General features: G+C 44.5%; 1 protein-coding gene and 1 pseudogene across 3 annotated transcripts in view; one reads left to right on the top strand and one right to left on the bottom strand.

Moving 5' to 3' along the window:
* Positions 1-19,644, bottom strand: part of Pdss2 (decaprenyl diphosphate synthase subunit 2) — a 219,317-nt gene that overhangs the window by 63,812 nt on the left and 135,861 nt on the right. For all 3 annotated transcript variants that reach the window (XR_003844502.1, XM_021205072.2, XM_029542472.1), the window contains exon 4: positions 5,462-5,536. Coding sequence is in view for 2 of the 3 variants with exons in the window: in XM_021205072.2 (XP_021060731.1) it covers positions 5,462-5,536 (75 nt within the window). In the remaining variant the exon portion in view is untranslated. The remainder of the gene's footprint in view (positions 1-5,461; positions 5,537-19,644) is intronic.
* On the top strand, positions 3,784-4,216 carry LOC110326550 (annotated as a pseudogene).

The following is a 19,644-nucleotide window of genomic DNA, read 5'->3' as shown; positions in this document are numbered from 1 at the left end:
TCCCCTCCCCTCCCCTCCCCTCTCCTCTCCTCTCCTCCTCTCCTCTCTCCCTTCTCTCAGGTCTGATGATATTAGGACGAGTCACTGTGCAGAGTATAGGGTCAAATCACAGTTTAATGGCCATGTGTGGTAGCACATGCCTTTAATCATAGCTCAGGGGAGGCAGAGACATGCAGATCTCTGTGAGTTCAAGGCCAGCATGGTTTACATATCAAGTTTCAGGACAGCCAGGCTAAACAGTGAGGCCTTGTCTCAAAAAAATTTTTTACACACACACACACACACACACACACACACACACACACACACACACACACACACGTGAAAGACACAAAGCAAAAGCAGTAAAGGGAAGGAGTCCCTGTGGTTGGAGTCTAGAAGCATTTCAATAGAACACCCCAGCAGAGCCACAGGGCATGCTTAGCACTCCAACAATAAGTGTGAGCTGTGCTTGAAGTGTGGTCAGTGTCCCTGGAGACTCAGGCGAGGGTTGTTCTCAGGGCTGCTCCTATAGGCTCTCTGTGCCCAGAATGCAAGAAATTTCCAGATTCCCAGAGACTCAGGTGTTCAGCATAAACCTGCAGCAGGAGCAGTAAAGGCACTGTGACCTGGTTTATCTGAGTGGAGGCAGAGCGCCTAAACTCCAGGATCCCAATGGCAGCCTGAGCCCAGCTTCACAAGCAGGCTTTGCTAAGGACAGAAGAGCATGTCCTAATATTAATTAGCTTATTAAAAAGGTTTGAGATTTCATACATAAGTCCTGTATTTACATCATTTCCACCCCTCCCATGTCTTCCATGCAACTCTCCCAGTCCCTCTCAAACTCATGACCTCTCCTCTAATTATTATTGTTATTTTTACACTGTTATATATAAAAAGCACACGTGTATATAAGAGTCATGTTTCTGGTGTGTGAGCTTCTGGAAACATAATACAGAAATGTATTCTGGCAGTATGCAATCTGCAATCTATGTACAAAGGTTCTAGTCTTGGCATTAATCTTAAATCCACACAATACTATCATGAAAAGGATGAAGACCATTTAAGTTAGCCTTTGTAGTAGTTTACTTAGGTATAGGAGTGGCACGATTCCCCTTTGCATCACTCATAAGATAAGGCTTACAGAATTCCACTGACTACATCTGAATTATTGCAGACAGCAGCTTGCTTATAATCTATGAATGGTTGGGAACTTTGAAGAAGAACTTTTATTCCTTCCTATAAAAAGGAAGCGGTGTGAGAACTGGAGACTATGTGTAATAAAGCAGCCGGGACTGGCAATGCAAACAGATGGTGAATGACCACTTCAAAAACCGCTTCTCTACTTAATTGGTTTGGTTTTTTTTTCCCTTTTCCTCCCATTTCTTTTCAGATTAATTAGTTATTTGTGTGTATTGATATGTGTCTACATGAGCCATGCATGCAGGTGCCCCAGGAAGCCAGAGGGCCTCTGATTCCTTGAAATGAGTCAGTCGTGAGATGGGAACTGAAAGAACTGCAAGTGCCTTTAACCACTGGGCTATCTCTTCAGCCCCATCTTTTAGAGAGGAAAATTTTTTTGAAACAGAGTCTATACAGCCCTGGTTGGCCTGGAGCTCTGTAGATCAGGCTGGCCTCTGCCTCCCAAATGCTGGGATTAAAGGGTTCTTTAATTAGGCAAAATAGGTAAAAAAATTTTTCCTTAGGTACATTGTTTAAGAAGTCCAAGAGCTAACCATTACTGTAAGGAAAAAATGGTTCACAAGCTAGCAAATGCAAACACACAAATATCTTTCCCATGAGAGGAAAGAACAAAGGGCAGTTTTCCCGAATTACTTTGCCCATTTCCCTGATCACAACTTACCTGCAATCTGCTAAATACTAGTAATGGAAGTTGTATGTTTCATTGCTGTAGGGAAATTAGGTACTAACTTCTGGAGAAAGGGATTTACAAAGCCCAGTTCCAGTTCTCTCTTGCTTTAATGCACCTCCCTGCCCCATAGATACCATACCACAGAAAGCTACGTTGCCACTACCTGATCTCCATTACTGCATTACCTTGGCACAAAGGAAACAGAGCACTATTGTATTCTCTTGCCCGAGAGAGGAGACTGATGCTCTGCAGCTTAACGTGACTCTCCAAGCGATTCTTCTGCATGATGAACTGCCCCGAGGCTGCGTGTGGAGGCTGATCAACACACCCACAGCACGGGACACCCACAGCACGGGACACCCACAGCACGGGACACCCACAGCACGGGCTTCACTTTCCATTTGACCTTGGGGTAACTTCTCAGTCATGCCAGAGCCTGCCAGCCTGGTGTGTGTGTGTGTGTGTGTGTGTGTGTGTGTGTTGATCTCTCTTTTTCTTTGCCTCTGAAGCAATTCCACTGTACATCCACTGTAATGACAGGTAACTCAGGAATGGGTGAGTGAGGGTTCTGGTTAGGAAGGAAAATGTGGTTAAATTGAACCTGGGGTGGAAATGAAGGCTGTATCAATGGCTGCTGTGGACAACTACACCTTTTTATTTTTATTATTGAAAACTAACTGATCTTCAAAGGGCTTAGTATATACTCTGCATCTTAGCTGATTTGAAAGGACTCAGGTGCTTCAAAGGGCTGTCTGGGGAGGTGGAGGGCAGAAGAACAAAGCAGTACTATATGTATATTTTAAGGGAAATGTATTAGCTAATGGTAAAATCAGCTTGCTCCGTGACTGTTCCATTACATCAGTAACCCTTCAAAGCCTTTGTTGCTTCTTCTGTTCTTTTTCCAAATATATTATGCATTTTAAAAACCACATGGGACTTAGAATCTAGTAAAACAAACAAACAAACCAACCCTGAGTTCAAATCTAACCCTCAAACATATTAATGAATAAGATTTAGACATTACATTTGGATGCTATTATCAGCTCTAAATCGTAAGACTTTCTTCCATAAGATGAGAGCACCTCTCAAGGATGAGCCTATTCATCTCAGGTAACATGGGCAACACAACTATCAAAACTGCATAACAAGTTATTGTTGTTGCTGTTAGGCTTTCCGACACAGGAACTTAACATTCTCATACGACGATTTGTGAAGTGGGATAATTACAGTGCACTATAATAAGAGTGGGTAAATTAAGAGAGCAAACCTACAAGAACACGCTCACTTCAAGGTCTTAAGTGCATGTGATGCGCATCTATGACCTCAGGGTGGGAAGTGAAGGCTATGACTGGCAGAGGCAGGAGGATTACATGGTGTGCGTGCTTGCTTGCTTCTGTTTTTTTTAGAGAGTCTCAGTATCTCAGGCCTAGATGTTATTATGTAGCTCGGGTTAGCCTTGGACACATGGCAGCCTGTGTGAGTCCAGCCAAACTTACCATGATATCTTGTCTCAACAAATAAACACCCTCAAAACCAAAACTAACAGATACAAGTAGTGAATGCACACTTTCTATGGGACTGAGACGGACGCCGCAGAGACATCCCAGGTGAGAACAAGGCTCCAGCTACATCCACTGATCGCTGTGGCAGCGTCTTGTGAGACAACAGGCATGACCAATGGAAGCTGATCAAACCACGGCTAGGGTAGAGCGGGAGTAGAAGAAGAAAGAGGCTAAGAACATAGGGTTTTAAGTTCGAATCCCAGGTAAGTTGTGTAACCTTGAATTCTAAGCCCCCATTTTCACATCTCACAACGAGAACAGCACCCACCCTATCTCGGGACTTTTGTGAAGAACAAATTAAGAAGCAGGTAAATCATTCAAAATGTTACTTGCGCCCCTTCTCCTGGCTGGCAGGGTGGAGGCCCCATGATGCCTGGAGCTACTGTAAAAGGCGTTAACCAGCAGGAGTTCGTCAGAGCTCTGGCAGCCTTCCTCAAAAAGTCTGGGAAGCTGAAAGTCCCCCAATGGGTGGACACAGTCAAGTTGGCCAAACATAAAGAGCTTGCACATATGATGAGAACCGGTTCTACACACGAGCTGCTTCCACAACTCGGCACCTGTACCTCCGAGGTGGTGCAGGGGTTGGTTCCATGACCAAGATCTAGGACGGCAGAGAAACGGTGTCAGGTCCAGCCACTTCAGCAGCAGCTCTAAGAGTATGGCCTGCCGGGTCCTCTAAACCTTGGAGGGGCTGAAAATGGTGGAAAAGGACCAAGATGGGGACCAGAAGCTAAAACCACAGGGACAGAAAGATCTGGACAGGATCGCTGGACAGGTGGCAGCTGCCAACAAGAAGCATTAGAACAAAAGGATGCTGGGTTAATAAATTGCCTCATTCATAAAAAATTAAAATAAAATGTCACTTGCTCATCGGCCATCATCTTCATATTATATACAAGGCAACTTTCGGCGAGTAGAGCCCGATTCTGAGCTACTCCCCACCAGTGGTATTAACCTTCAGTCACACAGAGAGCCACTCTTGTCTTTGGAAGTCTTGCAAACACAGTGTGGTCCACATCTTGTGAGGTCTCCACATTCCAATGTGCTACTGAAGTGAGGTCAGAGACACCTCGTGCAGACAGTGTGTCCGTCCCTGGGTCAGATGACAGCGGATGTCCGTGGTACCACATCCTGTCCATTTCACTAATCACTGCTGTAACCTTCCAGAGCTCCTGAGTTATACTTTTAACTTTTTAAAATCTAAGTTGCTCATGCCCTAGAGTCACTTTTAGTACATTTTTTCAAGTGGACGGGTTACTGCTTAGGGTGTTCATGCAAGCATATATATATTTTTTAATTTGCAGTGAGTGATAGCTTGCTAATGCAGGAGTTAAGGAAGTTACAGTAATGAGCCATCGAGAGGAATCCCTGCTAATAGTAGATACCATGGTGAATGGCGGTGGTGGGCAATGAAGCATTCGCTTCACATCTAATCTCCCACTGAAGTGAAGGAACTGCATTTTAAGGAAATAAAACCTAACCTTTCTTGAGATGACCTGTTAAATGAGTCAAAAAGCCCTAATTCTAAACCTATAATATTAATCAAAACAATCCAGCTGTGCAACTGTCCTACTTTCTACCACAGAGGCCCTAATAAAGCAGTATATTGCTGGACCTTGGAACCAGGAGCCATTTCACTCCTGCCCCTCCTGCCCGCCACACTCAAGCCCGCCGCCTGACACAGAGCCTCCTTTCTCTGCGGAGAGGCTGGCCCAGCCACCCAGCATAAGCAGCCCTTCCTGCCAGCAGCCCCTCATGACAGTGCTACCTGCCAGCCAGCAATGCCCTGGTGTCTGCCCGGCTACTGCGGCCAAACAGACTGAGATTCCAGCCAGAGGAGCAGAGGTTGCTTTAATTGGCTAAAGCTGATATGGATTGAGCATATGGCCATGAATTTGTAGCCAAAACACCAATCTAAAAAAAATAAAGAAAGAAGAAAAATCACGTAGAGTTTAAACCTAAAAACAGGAAGGAAATGCTTGCCGCCTGACCCCCGCTCTGCAGCAGAACTTCAATGGTAACACTTTACAAGTGTGCAGTTCCGTACCTTGGTGGAGGCAGAGTTCTCCTGGTATACTCCATGCACCAAGTCCATAAGAGCACTCGATAAAAGCTCCACAACCTAGAGAGACAAGAGAAACAAATGGAATGAACAGTCCACGGTGCAGCTCCAGTTAGTCACAATGTAAGATTTGAACAGAGCATTTGAATGGAGGATGAATGAACTATTAACTCAATTTTCTGCACGTTTATTTCTGTTAAGTGGCTACTTTTCCAGGACTCCCATTCTGGGAGTCATTACAACACTAATTTTCATACTTAGTACAGAAAGAACAAACTACAGCAAGAAAATAGCTCACCTTTCAAATGTGTCAGTTCTATCGTACTTAAAATACACCATGGAGTTGGATGGGGCAGTGCACACTCCGAAATCACAGCACTCCCTATGCAAAGTAAGGCAGACCTCAGTGAGTTCGAGGCTGGCCTGGTCTACATAGCAAATCCCAAAACAGTCAGGACTACACAGAAAGATCCTGTCTCAGAAAAACCAAACTGTAGTGGGGGATTCATTGGCGAAGACGGATGGGCCATGGGATAAAGGCAATATAAAGTCTTTATTAGTTGGCTGGCAATTACACTGGGTGTTTGGGATCTGAGTTTCTCTCAGGGTGAGCTTTTAAGTACAAGAACCATGTTCTGGATTGACATACTTCAGTTAATAAGAACAGTTAGCCAAAGCAGAACTGCAGAATACAGAAGCCAAAAGGCAAGGTTAGTTCACATAGAGGTATTCCCAGAACTCTGGGCTTTAATGGACTGGGCCTTTGCTTTAGTTCTGGCAGGTCATGCTGTGTGCTGAGTGTTACAGCCTGAGTGTACTTCCATCAAGCAATCGGTTGTGCTAAAGTCTCAGGGCCTGTTACACCACCAACAATAAAAAATAATGCACTATGGACATAGCTCCCATAGGACCCCTGGGTAAATATACCATAAACATTGAAAATTTTGACAGAACTATTAAAAAAACCCCAAGCAAACCCAAAAATGTTGAACTTGTTTCACAATGTGAAACAAACAGAAAACAGTAAATGGTCTCTTTGTAATTATTTACATAAAGCATCTTAATTCAAGAGGATAAAATAGCTAGACTGTTGGTAATATTCAATGCTGCCATTTCAAAAAGGAGTTCCGCAGAGCAAGCTCGTCCTCTTCTTACCGAGCCTTTGAATGCATTTAGCTTCCTATGCCATGTAGTCTGTATCTGAGCTCTACTCTTGGTTTCCTGAAGTTTAGCTCAGTTCTGATTGAATTAAAGGATTCTGTTTCAGCTTTTATCATTGCTGTAACTGAAGTAAGCCAAGGGATACATACTGAGACATGCAGATACTTTAATCTCTGGTACCTTGTATTTAATAACACTTTTTTTTAAAAGAGGAAAATGACATCGATTTGAAAGAAGTCCTGCTTTGAAATTTTAACACATGAACATTTTACCTTTATTTACATTCACACTGGATACATACTGCTGCTGATATGGAAATTTTGTTGATTGAAGGCATTTCTTTTTCTAGCTCTGCACATGAGCTAATTTGTATGACCCATAGGTTTTTTTTTTCTTCAAATAACATTGTCCTAAAAGTAACTAAATACTTTAAGGAATATTATAGCAATACAAGCTACAGAGGAACTGGAAGCACAGACCCTACAGTACTACCAGATGTGCGAGTTATTTAAGTGGGGAAGAGAGAAAAATGAATGGATGTCTTTCTCCTGAAAGTATCAGATAAGCCCCATTCCCAAATCCAGAAGGATTGAATATCGCCAATAGGTCTATGAAAGTCTGTAACTAAACACACAGCAGCAGACTGGATTACAGTTTACACAAGCACATCCCAAGAGCTCCTTGATGGCCAGACACATAATACAAATCAATCACTCACTAAGAGATGTTATGGTTTTGAAACAGTTGGGGCTTGGAGACCAGTTCTGGTCGTGTGAAAAGGGGTTTACAAAGAGAAAGTGCAATGTCAAAATGATGGCATGAACTTTTAACAGGAGATCTGGCTCTGGATAATCAAGGTTTCCTTTACCCCTGAAAGACCAGACTGCCTTAGTCAGGGCTTCTACTCCTGCACAAATGTCCTGACCAAGAAGCACGTTGGGGAGGGAAGGGTTTATTCAGCTTACACTTTCCACGTTGCTGTTGATCACCGAAGGATGCAGGACTGGAACTCAAGCAGGTCAGGAAGCAGGAGCTGATGCAGAGGCCATGGAAGGATGTTCCTTACTGCCTTGCTCAGTTTGCTTTTTTTTTTTTTTTTTTCCTTTTTTCCATTTTTTAAAATTTACTATTATTTTCTTTATTTACATTTTAAATGCTATCCCAAAAGTTCCCTATACCCCACCCCCGCCCCTGCTCCCCTACCCACCCACTCCCACTACTTGGCCCTGGCCTTCCCCTGTGCTGGGTCATATAAAGTTTACAAGACCAAGGGGCCTCTCTTCCCAATGATGGCCGATTAGGCCATCTTCTGCTACATATGCAGCTAGAGACTCGAGTTAGTTCATATTGTTGTTGCACCTACAGGGTTGCAGCCCCCTACAACTCCTTGAGTACTTTCTCTAGCTCCTCCATTGGGGGCCCTGTGTTCCATCCAATAGCTGACTGTGAGCATCCACTTCTGTGTTTGCCAGGCACTGGCATAGCCTCACAAATGGCTGCTATATCAGGGTCCCTTCAGAAGAATCTTGCTGGAATGTGCAATAGTATCTGGGTTTGGTGGCTGATGATGGGATGGATCACCAGATGTGGTAGTCTCTGGATAGTCCATCCTTTCATCTTAGCTCTAAATTTTGTCTCTGTACCTATATCCTTTCATGGGTATCAGCTTGCTTTTTTATAGAATCCAAGACTATCATCAGCCCAGGGATGGCATCACCCACAAGGGGCCCTCCCCCCCTGGTCACTAATTGAGAAAATGCCTTACAGCTGGATCTCATGGATTTCCTCAAGGGAGGCTCCTTTGTGATAACTCCTCCAGCTTGTTTAAGTTGACACAAAACCAGCCAGTACACAGATGAGGCAGAAACAACAAAACAATTCTGCTCTGACCTTTTTTGTTTTATTTATTTATGTATTTATGTATTTATTTATTTTATTTATTTTTTTGGAGACAGGGTTTCTCTGTGTAGCCCTGGCTGTCCTGGAAGTCACTCTGTAGACCAGGCTGGCCTCGAACTCAGAAATCCTCCTGCCTCTGCCTCCTGAGTGCTGGGATTAAAGGCATGCACCATCACTGCCCAGCTCTGACCTTTTTTCTTAGTTTGTTCACAGTTTATATATAAATGACCCGTACTCACAAGTGGCTCTACTCTAACAGGTACCTCTACAGCTATGGCAACCAGAAAGGAGACACAAACGGAGGGAGGAAGAGCACTAAGACCAGGAACGGCCTTAAGGAGCTGACTGTGTCCCAGGCTAATCTGTACACTGCACATAGGAATGCCTTTTCAGGGCCTGGAATGTTAATTTAAACAATTATATCAAAGAATGATGGATTTAATTTTCATCCTTCTTTAAAACTGCAAATATTTATATAGAGCTTATTCATAATGCAATAAATTTATTTCACATCTTTTGCCTTTTTCTTTTCTTTTGTTTTGTTTTGTTTTTTGAGACAGAAGCAGCACTGGCTAGAACTTACAACATAGGCTAGGCTTGCCTCAGACTTACAGAGATCTGCTTGCCTCTGCCTTTGGAGTGCTGGAATGCCTGCCTCAGACTCTTTAAAAAATACATCTATGTGTATGTGTGCATACCTGCTCATTTGCATGTGCACCATGTACATCAGTTATCCATGGAGGAGAGAAGAAAGCCCCTGGGACTGCGGTTACAAGGAGTTCACAGCTGCCTCACTGGGTGATGGGAACCAAATCGGAATGTCTGTAGAGCAGCAAGTGCCCTTCACCACTGAGCCATGTCTCCTGTCCCAACTTGAGGTTCTTGGGAAATAATTTACGTTGTCAACAGTGCTCTGAAGGGCTGGCAAGATCAACTCAGTGTATAAAGGTGCTTCTGCCAAGCTGACAATGAATGACCCCTGAGACCCACATGGTAGGAAGAAAGCCAATGACTTCCCCAAGCTGTCCTGTGACTGCCACATATGCAGTGTGTGTGTGTGTGTGTGTGTGTGTGTGTGTGTGTGTATGTGTATGTGTGTGTATAATTTTAAAAACTATATTCAGAGCTAGTAGAGATAATGGCACCCAGAGGGGAATCTAGAATCTAAAAGTCAACCCTCCTGAAACTTCCTCTCCAGGCACTCTAGACAAGAATAACTTTGAAAAAAATTCAAGGTCTTTGTTCTTCAGGCCCAAGGAAAAGCAAAGTGGAAGCCCCTGGCAGCCCAGTGGAAGGCAGATGCAAGAGGCCAAAGCAGATCCAAACATGATGCCATCCATCTGCGTGCTGTTTCCGGCGGTGACTCGGAGTGGATCAATTCTGACTTCTGTTTTCCTTCAAATGTAAGGTGAAGGGAACTTTTACAAGATAGTTTGTTCAGGGTTCTCTGTAGCTCGAAAATTCTACTAAAAATATACATCTCAGTCAGGCGTGTGATACAAACCTTTAGTCCCAGCACTCGGGAGGCAGAGGCAGGTGGATTTCTGAGTTCCAGGCCAGCCTGGTTTACAGAGTGAGTTCCAGGACAGCCAGGACTACACAGAGAAACCCTGTTCTCACAAAACCAAACCAAACCAAACCAAACCAAACCAAACCAAACCAAACCAAACCACTACCACCACCACCAAACAAACAAACAAACAAAAAACAAACCCCAATCAAAAACCTAAACGACCTCTGACAAACAAAGCCCATAAGTCTCAGTTTTTATAACCAGGCAAGGCACTAGTGACTTCTTTTTTTTTTTTTTTAAATGATTTATTTATTTATTATATGTAAGTACACTGTAGCTGTCTTCAGACACTCCAGAAGAGGGTGCCAGATCTTGTTACAGATGGTTATGAACCACCATGTGGTTGCTGGGATTTGAACTCAGGACCTTCAGAAGAACAGTTGGGTGCTCTTACCCACTGAGCCATCTCACCAGCCCGCACTAGTGACTTCTGAATTGCTGTGAAGCAAAAGACTTGCTAGAAACAGCTTCAGGATGGAGTGAGCTGTCTGGGCTCATGGCTTCAGAGTGTCTAGTTCATAAATGTAAGAAAAAAAACCCACAACTTAGGAGCACTGAGCAGAAGGTAGCAGTTACATGATGGTTGTCAGGAAGCAGTCAGTGATAACAGACCCCTAAGGAGCAAAATCACCTACTTCCTTTGGTTAGACACTTCCTGAATGTCCCAAAATAATGCCACCAACCAAAGTCCAAGTGTCTCCATGAGGCTTGGGGACATTGCTGATTTAAACTGTAATATCAGGTACACTTGGGGCTGGTGAGATGGCACAGTGGGTAAGAGCACCCAACTGCATTTCCGAAGGTCCCGAGTTCAAATCCCAGCAACCACATGGTGGCTCACAACCATCTATAAGGAGATCTGACTCCCTCTTCTGGAGTGTCTGAAGACAGCTACAGTGTACTTACATATAATAAATAAATAAATCTTGAAAAAAAATCAGGTACACTTGAGAAAACTTTTTTTTAATTTATTTTTTTAACCTTTTAAAGATTTATTTATTTATTGTATATGAGTACACTGTAGCTGTCTTCAGACACAGCAGAAGAGGGCATTGAATCCCATTACAGATGGTTGTGAGCCACCATGTGGTTGCTGGGAATTGAACTCAGGATCTCTGGAAGAATAGTCAGTATTCTTAACCACTGAGCCATCTCTCCAGCCCCCTTGAAAAAACTTTTATGTATAAACTTGGATAAAAATATCATATTACTACTATATATATTTTAAAACTTCCTCTCCCCTACACTATATATATATATATATATTTTTTTGAGGGCTTGAATTCTATTTTATTTTTATAACTTTTTATTTTTTAAAACTACACTACACCATCCCCCCTTCTATTTCTTCCCTCTAGCCCCGCCCATGCACCTCCTTACTCTCTTTCAAATTCATGGCCTCTTAAATATTCATATAGACACGCTCTCTCTCTCACTCCTAAATATTTAAATACAACCTGCTAGGTTTATATAATGTAGTATGTATATACTTTCAAGGGGGACCACTTCATATTGGAGAACCAGCTTTGGGGCGGGGCTCACTAAGTTTCCTCCTTCTGGGGACAGGGCTCCACAAGTCTCCTCCTTCTCGGGGGGGGGGGGGCAGGGCTCTATGCAGTCTCCACCTCCCAAGTTATTACGCCTATTGGTTCAAGTTTGGGTCCATGGATTAGCCCTCTGTGATGATTTCTTTTTGGTACTCCTGGGGATTGACCCAGGGCCTCGTTTATGTTGACACTCACTCCACTGCTGAGCTACATTCAAACCTCTCTTTCACTGTATCAAGACACATTAAGTTGCCTGGACTGGTTTTAAGGTATGGAGAATGATGATAAAATCATTTACATTGAAAAATATTACAACTGATGGTCTACCTAGATAATTGGCAAAGTGGTAGTTGATTTAACTAAAGATAACATAACTACAAGTGGGCATGCAGCTTAGAGGCAGAAGGCTTGCTTAGTGTGCCCAAAACTCTGGGCACCACGAGACAAGCCCAACCCAAAGCAAAGCAAAAGAAAACAAAGCTAAGTTCTGATGCCTGTGAACTATAATAAATTGTCTTCATAGGAAAATGGGAATTGAGAGCTAGAGGCACTGCCACTGCCATATGAAGCAGGCACATGGAAGACACCCAGGATGGAAGACAACTAGAGGCACACCCGGCCCAGCACCACACCACAGTGGATGGGCAGGCACCACTGCAAAGAGCAAGTGTGAGGCAGAGAAAGAGAAGCAGAATAATTTGAGCACTATTAAGGGGGTCGGGGAGGACCTGGAATGGAAACACGAGGATGGTGAGGACCAGCTTGGTATCCTGGCCCGTGTAGCTGCTGAGGGCCACGTCTGGATCTGTGGCCCTGAAGCTGTAGGGGTCTGTGTCAATGTCTGTGGTCCATGTCACCACCAAAGGTCACTTAGACATCCCTGGTCCAGGCCATGTTGATGTCCTAGCACTGCACAGAGCTGGCCCTGCCACTCACTAGCTGCAGCACTATGGAGGGGTAGCTTCGCCTCTCGCCCTGGCAGTGGTAGAGCTGGCCTCTGGTGGAGAGCTGGCCTCTAGTGGCTTGAGAGCTGGAGAGCTAGCTCCACCCCTCCTTGGGGCAGTGGTAGAGTGCTGATCTCAGGGGTTTGAGCTGTCTCATTCTGACATCTACCCCCGTCTATGAGCTACCAGAGCACAGGAAGAACTAAAGGTCCTGCAGAACAAAGCTGCAGGATGTCTCTGACTCAGGGCAGCAGCAGGAGATGCGAGAGGATCCTGCTGAGCATCCAGGAATGAAAGTGTAGCAGAAGACAGAGGCCTCAAGCCAGATCAGTAATTCGTTCAAGTGAACATTTCCAAGTAAAGCTGTTTGAGGAAAAGGGTGCCCTGTGCGACTATTTGTAACACTCCACAGCCTCCACAGGGAGATTATTATTATTATATGATATTGAGTTATTTTTATTTTTTGCTTTCTTTTGTGGAGGAGGTTGCAAGGGCAGAGGGTAGATATGGAGGCATAGGGAGATAAGTGGGATTGAGGGTACACGATGTGTGAAAACCACAGATAATCAATTAAAAAGTTAAAACAATAGAAACTGAGAAAAGTAGAAGGTGGTGAGAGAAGCCAGTCCCCTCCCCAGGAGACAAGGGTCTCGCCCTGCTGCACAAAGATGTCTACCAAATAATCGTAAAGAGAAAAAAGCTGGTTATAAACTACAATGATATAATAGGTATTTTAAAAGCAAAATGAGGTCAGTCTCTTTGGCTTTTACACACAAAGAAAAGGCCTGAAAGGAAAAACAAAAAGGGAAAAGGATAATGTAAAAGTGACAGAGACCAGAAGACGTCATTAAAAACGTCCCACCTCTCTGAATCACTCATAGCTACAAAGGCTAACTTTACAGCTGCCTAAACAGATCCCATCTTATACTCTTACCCCCTTTTCATTATGCTGCTTCTGTAATTGGGTAAAATGACAAGTTTCCCCCCTTGGGAGAGGGCCAGCATACTCTGTTTTTATTCTCCGAGAGAGGCTTCAAGCCAAGTTAGATCCACAAAATGATGCACAGGATATTGTCAGTCAATAGTCTATAGACCAGGCAAAATAAGATCAGTAAGTGGTGGTAAGCACTCCACGTGGACAAGCTGTGTCTTTCTCAATAAACGGGACTCGGGCATCCTGTCAGTCAGCAGCTGATGGTAGGCTGGATTCAGAAATGCTGTGATGTTTTGCCAGTATACCAGGCCAGTTTGAATTAAAAGCTAAAGAAAATAGAACTAAATCTTTAGGAAAAAAGATGATTCTAAGCTACTGTGGCCCCAGGGAAGCTCAGTGATAGATAAGGTGACACGGTGGAGTTCAATGGAATTTCAAAGGGTTGCTGTGTGAGGCTGGAGAGATGGCTCAGTGGTAAAAGTACAGGCTGCTCTTCCAGAGGACCTGAGTTCGATTCCCAGCACCCACATGGCAGCTGATGACAGTCTATAACTCCAGTTCCAGAGGTCTAAAGCCCGCTCTATCCTTTGCAGTACTGGACATGCATGTGGTGCACAGACCTACACACAGGCAAAACACCAACACACACAGCAAAAGGAAATTTAAGAATTTATTGTCTGTGTCAACGATGTGTGTGTGTGTGGGGCACGTGCTACATGTGTTTCCTTCACATGTGCTATAGCTTGTGTAAAGACTGGAAAAGAATTGTGGAGTTGGATCTCTCCTCAAATGTGGGGCAGATCAAATCTAGGTCATGGGGCCAGTACAGAGTACCCTGCCTACTGAGCCATCCCACTGACCCCTTGGAAGGTTGTCTTCAGTCAGGGTTTTCAGACAGGGCTCATGGCTCTAGCAGAGGACCTGGGTTTGGCTCACAACCATCTGTAACTCCTGCACTGGGCGATCCACAGCCTCTTCTGGCCTCTGAGAGCACCACACACACACAATGTGGTACACAGAAAATAAAATGAAGAAACCTTAAAACAATAAAAAGGAAGAAAAGATAGAGGAAGCTTAGGTATCAAGCAATAGTGTCATCCTTTAGTTCTTCCCAGCACAGATGAAGCACAGGGCACACAAGAGCCCTAGCAAAAGATGGGAAGATTTTCATCACCACAGTGAGGCTGTGAGTACAGAGTCGAATCCTCCTAGAGAGGGAGCATTGGTACCATCCAGTATTTGCAAGGTTCTTTATCATTTACAGACTGGGTTCTAACTCCTCCTTGTCTTGTCCAGGTGGATTCCACTCCCAGTGCTCAGCAAGAACACTCAGGCTGGCAGCCTCATTCAGGCAGTGACCTCTGAAGAACACAGGGAGCAGTGGCTGTGGCCAAATCCCAGAGGGGTAAAGTCTACTTGGCCACCAGCTGGGCACAAACAGCCCAGATGAGCCCTATTCTGCATGCTGATTAATATAAATGAGTGGCTTTGATGCGGCCATCGCTGGGGTCCATGGGAGAAGAAGGCTCAAACTCCATCCTACCAGGTTTAATGAAGCCGCTGATGAAAGCTCTACTCACAGCTCTACCTCACACGCTTTAGAGGGAGGCTGAGCAGGGCTTTTTCACGCTGCCAGGTGCGGGTGCGGAAGGCCTTGTGTTTCTGCAGGAGGGGTGACAATCTGTTCTACTGAGTTGGAAGTTCTGCTAAGGAGGGACAGCAGGGAGGACGGCACAGCCAACAAGACAGGTGCAGCACAAACCCAGCAAATTGATAATCTCCTCCTCTGATTCAGAGCAGCTGATACAATGCTTTACAAACTACCGGAGACATAAAGGCTTTGGAAAACGTCAGCTATCTAAATGAAAGTATTAAACCCAATGTAGCCACTAAATAAAACTCCTTTCCCTGTAATTTGGCTTTTTATAGGACACATGGCTAGACTGCTTTGTAGCACAGATTGTGACTACAGGTTCCCTAGCCTAAGACGAGAACTGACTCCTGCAGGTAAGCTGTCCTCTGACTCCACACAGGCACTGTGGCACCTGTTCTCCCAGACTCCCCAGAATAAGTAAGAATTTAAAGATTCCTTTAGCTAAGTAGTATACTTAAAGAGGTTCATGGTTAAAACACCATCATGGGACTGTTAGATCTCAGTCCTTTCCCGAACCGCTGGCAGAAGGGAACATATGGCCACCTGTGGTGCCCATCAGCAGACCAAAGCTCATGGCCTCCAGGCTCCCTCAGTCTCTACTCACAAGTACTTACTATACAGTTCCAAGTCCACCCTAGCCTCCCAGCCCTCCCTTCCCACAGCTACTCAACCTTCTCCTAACCCACTCCCTCCACCCTCCCCACCCCTGACCTATGCTCTCACGCTCTCCACTCTCCAGCCCTCCCCTCCCCTGCCAATGGACATGGCCATTTCCAGTCCACTTCTCTCTGCTTTGGATTCTTCCAGATGCCTTTGGGTAGGTTTTTTTTTCCCCCTCTCTCTTTTTTAAAGATTTATTTATTTATTATAAATAAGTACAGTGTAGCTGTCTTCAGACACACCAGAAGAGGGCATCAGATATCATTACGGATGGTTGTGAGCCACCGTTGGTTGCTGGGATTTGAACTCAGGACCTTCAGAAGAGCAGTCTCTTACAAGCTCTTATAAGCTGTTCCATCTCGCCAGCCTGGATAATTTTTTTCTTATTCACAATAAAAACCTTCCCCTAATAATGGAGTGGTCCCTGTCCATGTCTAAATGAATTCTAATATGTAACCTTGCATACATTGTAACATATTTTAATGGACTAATTGTCTATGTAGATCACTAAGGAAGTCACCCGCTTGAAGAGCTGGAAGCCCTCAGTGTACTCACCCAGGAAATGGTATCTGGGATTACCGACAGCGCATGTTCAGTCTGGTCTATTTACATAACATCTACATTCATCTATGTTTACAGTTTTGTGGGGTTTGTTTTTATATGAAATACAATCTCATTACTTTGTAGCTCAGGCTGGCTTCAAACTTGCCACAATTGTCCTGAATTAATCTCTTGCCAAAATGAGCCACCACCTCTGGCTGCATTTTAAAATTAACACAGTTCACACAGCTAGTTTGCTAGCTAAAACCTTTAAAGAAAAGAACAAAACAAAGCACCAAAAACCAATCCTTTTGGAATCAAGTTTTTTTTTTTTTTTTTTAAACCATTAACTACTGATTATTTACCACTGTCCAAAGCCACATAATCACCAATTTAAATACCAAATTTAATCCAGAAAAATGTCAGATTCTAAAAGTTTAAAAATTTGCATAAAAGAGGGGAAAAGAGATACTGTTGGAAAAGTTGTATTAGTAGAAAAACTGTAAATAGGTGTCGAGAACTGAATGGCTAGTAAAAGGCAAGGCAATTCTGCTCTCATGATGTAGCATGATATATCATGGTATCGCTGTCAACTGTTCTGTTCTCTACCTTCTCCAACATGGGAACAGCTGCAGATAAATAAAGACCACTGTGGCTAGGATGTCACAGTCAGTGCCTTGTCACACTTGGGGGCCCTACTTCAGTGCCTTGCCTATCTTCTTCTTTTGTGGCTGGTAATCTCTGAGGGATGGTGGGGTGGTGCCGTGTACAAGGAGCTTTCAAAGTCTGTAGAATGCAGCCTCACAGTAAAGCCCGCACTTGCATCACATATGCGCTTATGGAGCTCAGGTTCCAGTTTCATTCCTAATTGGGCCACAATAAAAGGCAGACCTTTGCAATTCCATAGCACCCTTTCATTTGTTCTGTAAAAGGTCTGGAAACACAAGCACAACATGTGCACTGAAACCAACATAGCTTGTCCAAACTATGCTTATATTTTAACCAAACACGTTTATAGTTCTTCAAAAACCTGACCTTCAGGGGAATTCTAAACAATTTGGTCTCCTGGTAGTGTGTTCCAAAAAAGTAAATAACTGTCCTTTCCCCCCCACCTGTGGTGGTTTGAATGAAACAGCCCCATAGGCGCACAGGGAGTGGCACTATTTGGAGGTGTGGCTTTGTTGAAGAAAGTATGTCAACAGGGGGGTGGGGGGTGGGCTTTGAGGTTTCAAAAGCCCAACCCAAGACCAATGTGTCCTGTCTTCGTGCTGCCTGTGGACCCAGATGTAGAACTGTCAGCTACCCCCATGTACTTCCTGTCATGATGATAATGGACTGAACCTCTGACGTGTAAGCCGGCCCCAGTCTTGGCCAGGGTCATGGTCTTTGCACAGCAATGAAACCCCAACTATGCCAGAAGTTGGTGTGAGGGACTTGGGTATTGCTGTGATAGGTGAGAACATGTTTTTCCCTGGAAGAATATGGGACACTTTGGGACTTTGAACTAGAAAAGTGACTGGACTCTTTAAGCGGAGCTTACTGGGCCAGCTAGTAGGAGCATGGAAGACAGTGGTGCTGAGGGTGGTTTGAACTCTGGGGCCCTGCTCAGGGAGTTTCAGAGGGGAAGAATATTAATTAACATGTGGCCTAGAGACGGTTCTTGTGTTATTTTGGTGAAGAAGGTGGCTGTTTTTTGCCCTTGTCCAAAAATGTCTGCCTGAGGCTAAATTGAAGAGCAGTGGATTAACACCCTTGGTGGAGCTCCAACTGTTGTGTGCCTTAGGAGGTGCTCTGATGCAGGTTTTGAATGAGAGGGGCAGTAGGAGCAAGGAAAACCACAATCTGTACAGTGGGAGGAGAGAAGGTGCATGGGAAGTAGACAGGTTAATGACAAGCCTGATGCTAAGTGGAGGAAAGGGAGCAGTGACCTCAGGGCAAGACCCCAGCCAAGCTGCCAACTTGAAAAAGGAATTAAAGAAAAGCTTAGGGCATGGTGGGGCAAACCTTAAATCCTAACAGTTGAAAGGCAGAGACGGGCAGATCTAAATTCAAGGCCAGTCTGGTCTACAGAGCAAGTTTCAGAACCGCTAATCTTAGGCAGCAAAGGAATCCATTGAAGAATCAAGGTAATGAACATGTCATTGAACGAGGGGGCCGCGCTCCAGCTCCAGCAGGCAGCACAAATTGGCAGCTTTGGTCATACAGTCTCAGCATCAGCTTTAGAGTCAATGATATAAGAAAGGGATTATGGAATTTCTGCCTAGGGTAAGGAAAGCTGGTGGGGCCAGCCAGGCATTGTCAGAGGCACATGTGTCCTTGTGTGGAGGCCTAGAGAGGCCAATGTGTGAAGCTGAGCCTGGATTGTGTTGAGACCCCAAAATATCAGAGACCCTGGAATGGTGGGGTGCCTGCCAAGGAGAGCTGCTAATAGGGAGTGGAACCAGCCCGAGAGAGAGAAGTGTGTTTCAGGCAACGAAGATGAAAGGAGTTGGAGATCTGAAGAGCACTTTGACATCAGACAAGGAGACGCAGTTTATGCCCAGCTGGTTTTGGTTTTGTTTTGGTCCAGTATTTCCTCACTCTGAGCCCTTCCCTCCCTCTGGAACACTAATATATATTCTGTGCCACTGTAAGTTGGAAGTATGTGATCTGCGTTTTTATTTGAGTTTAGAGAGGATTACAGTTAGGAGATTGCATGAGTCTTAGAACAGACTTTGAACTTTGAACTTTTAAAGTTGTACTATGATATGGCTATAAGCCCATGAGGGGGCAGGGAGTGGAATATGGTGGTTTGAAGGAAAGTGGCCCTCACAGACTCAGGGAACAGCACTCTTAGGAGGTGTGGTCTTGTTGGAGGAAGTGTCAGTGGGCTCTGAGGTTTCAAAAGCCCATGCCTAGCCCAGCATCTCTCTCTTCCTGCTGTCTATGGATCCCGATGTAAAACGCTCAGCTATTTCTTCAGCTCTTGTATGCTACCATGCTTCTTGTCACGATGATAAGGGACTAACCCTCTGAAACTGAAAGCCAGCCCCAATTAAATGCTTTCTTTTATAAGAGTTGTCAAGGTCTCTTCACAGAACAGAACAGAGACTAAGACACCACACCCCCTTCAAAGAAAACTTTGGGGATGGTTGACTTGAACTTCAAATTCTGAGTGTTAAACAGTTAATAAAGAAGAGAAAGAGAGAGAGGGGGTCGGGAGAGAGGGGAAGGGAAGGGAAGGGAAGGAAAGGGAAGGGAAGGGAAGGGAAGGGAA

This window comes from Mus pahari, chromosome 9 (genome assembly GCF_900095145.1).
Source record: "Mus pahari chromosome 9, PAHARI_EIJ_v1.1, whole genome shotgun sequence".
NCBI classification, from domain to species: domain Eukaryota; kingdom Metazoa; phylum Chordata; class Mammalia; order Rodentia; family Muridae; genus Mus; species Mus pahari.
Note: the sequence above shows the minus strand (reverse complement) of the source record. Positions and strands in the feature narration are given on the sequence as shown.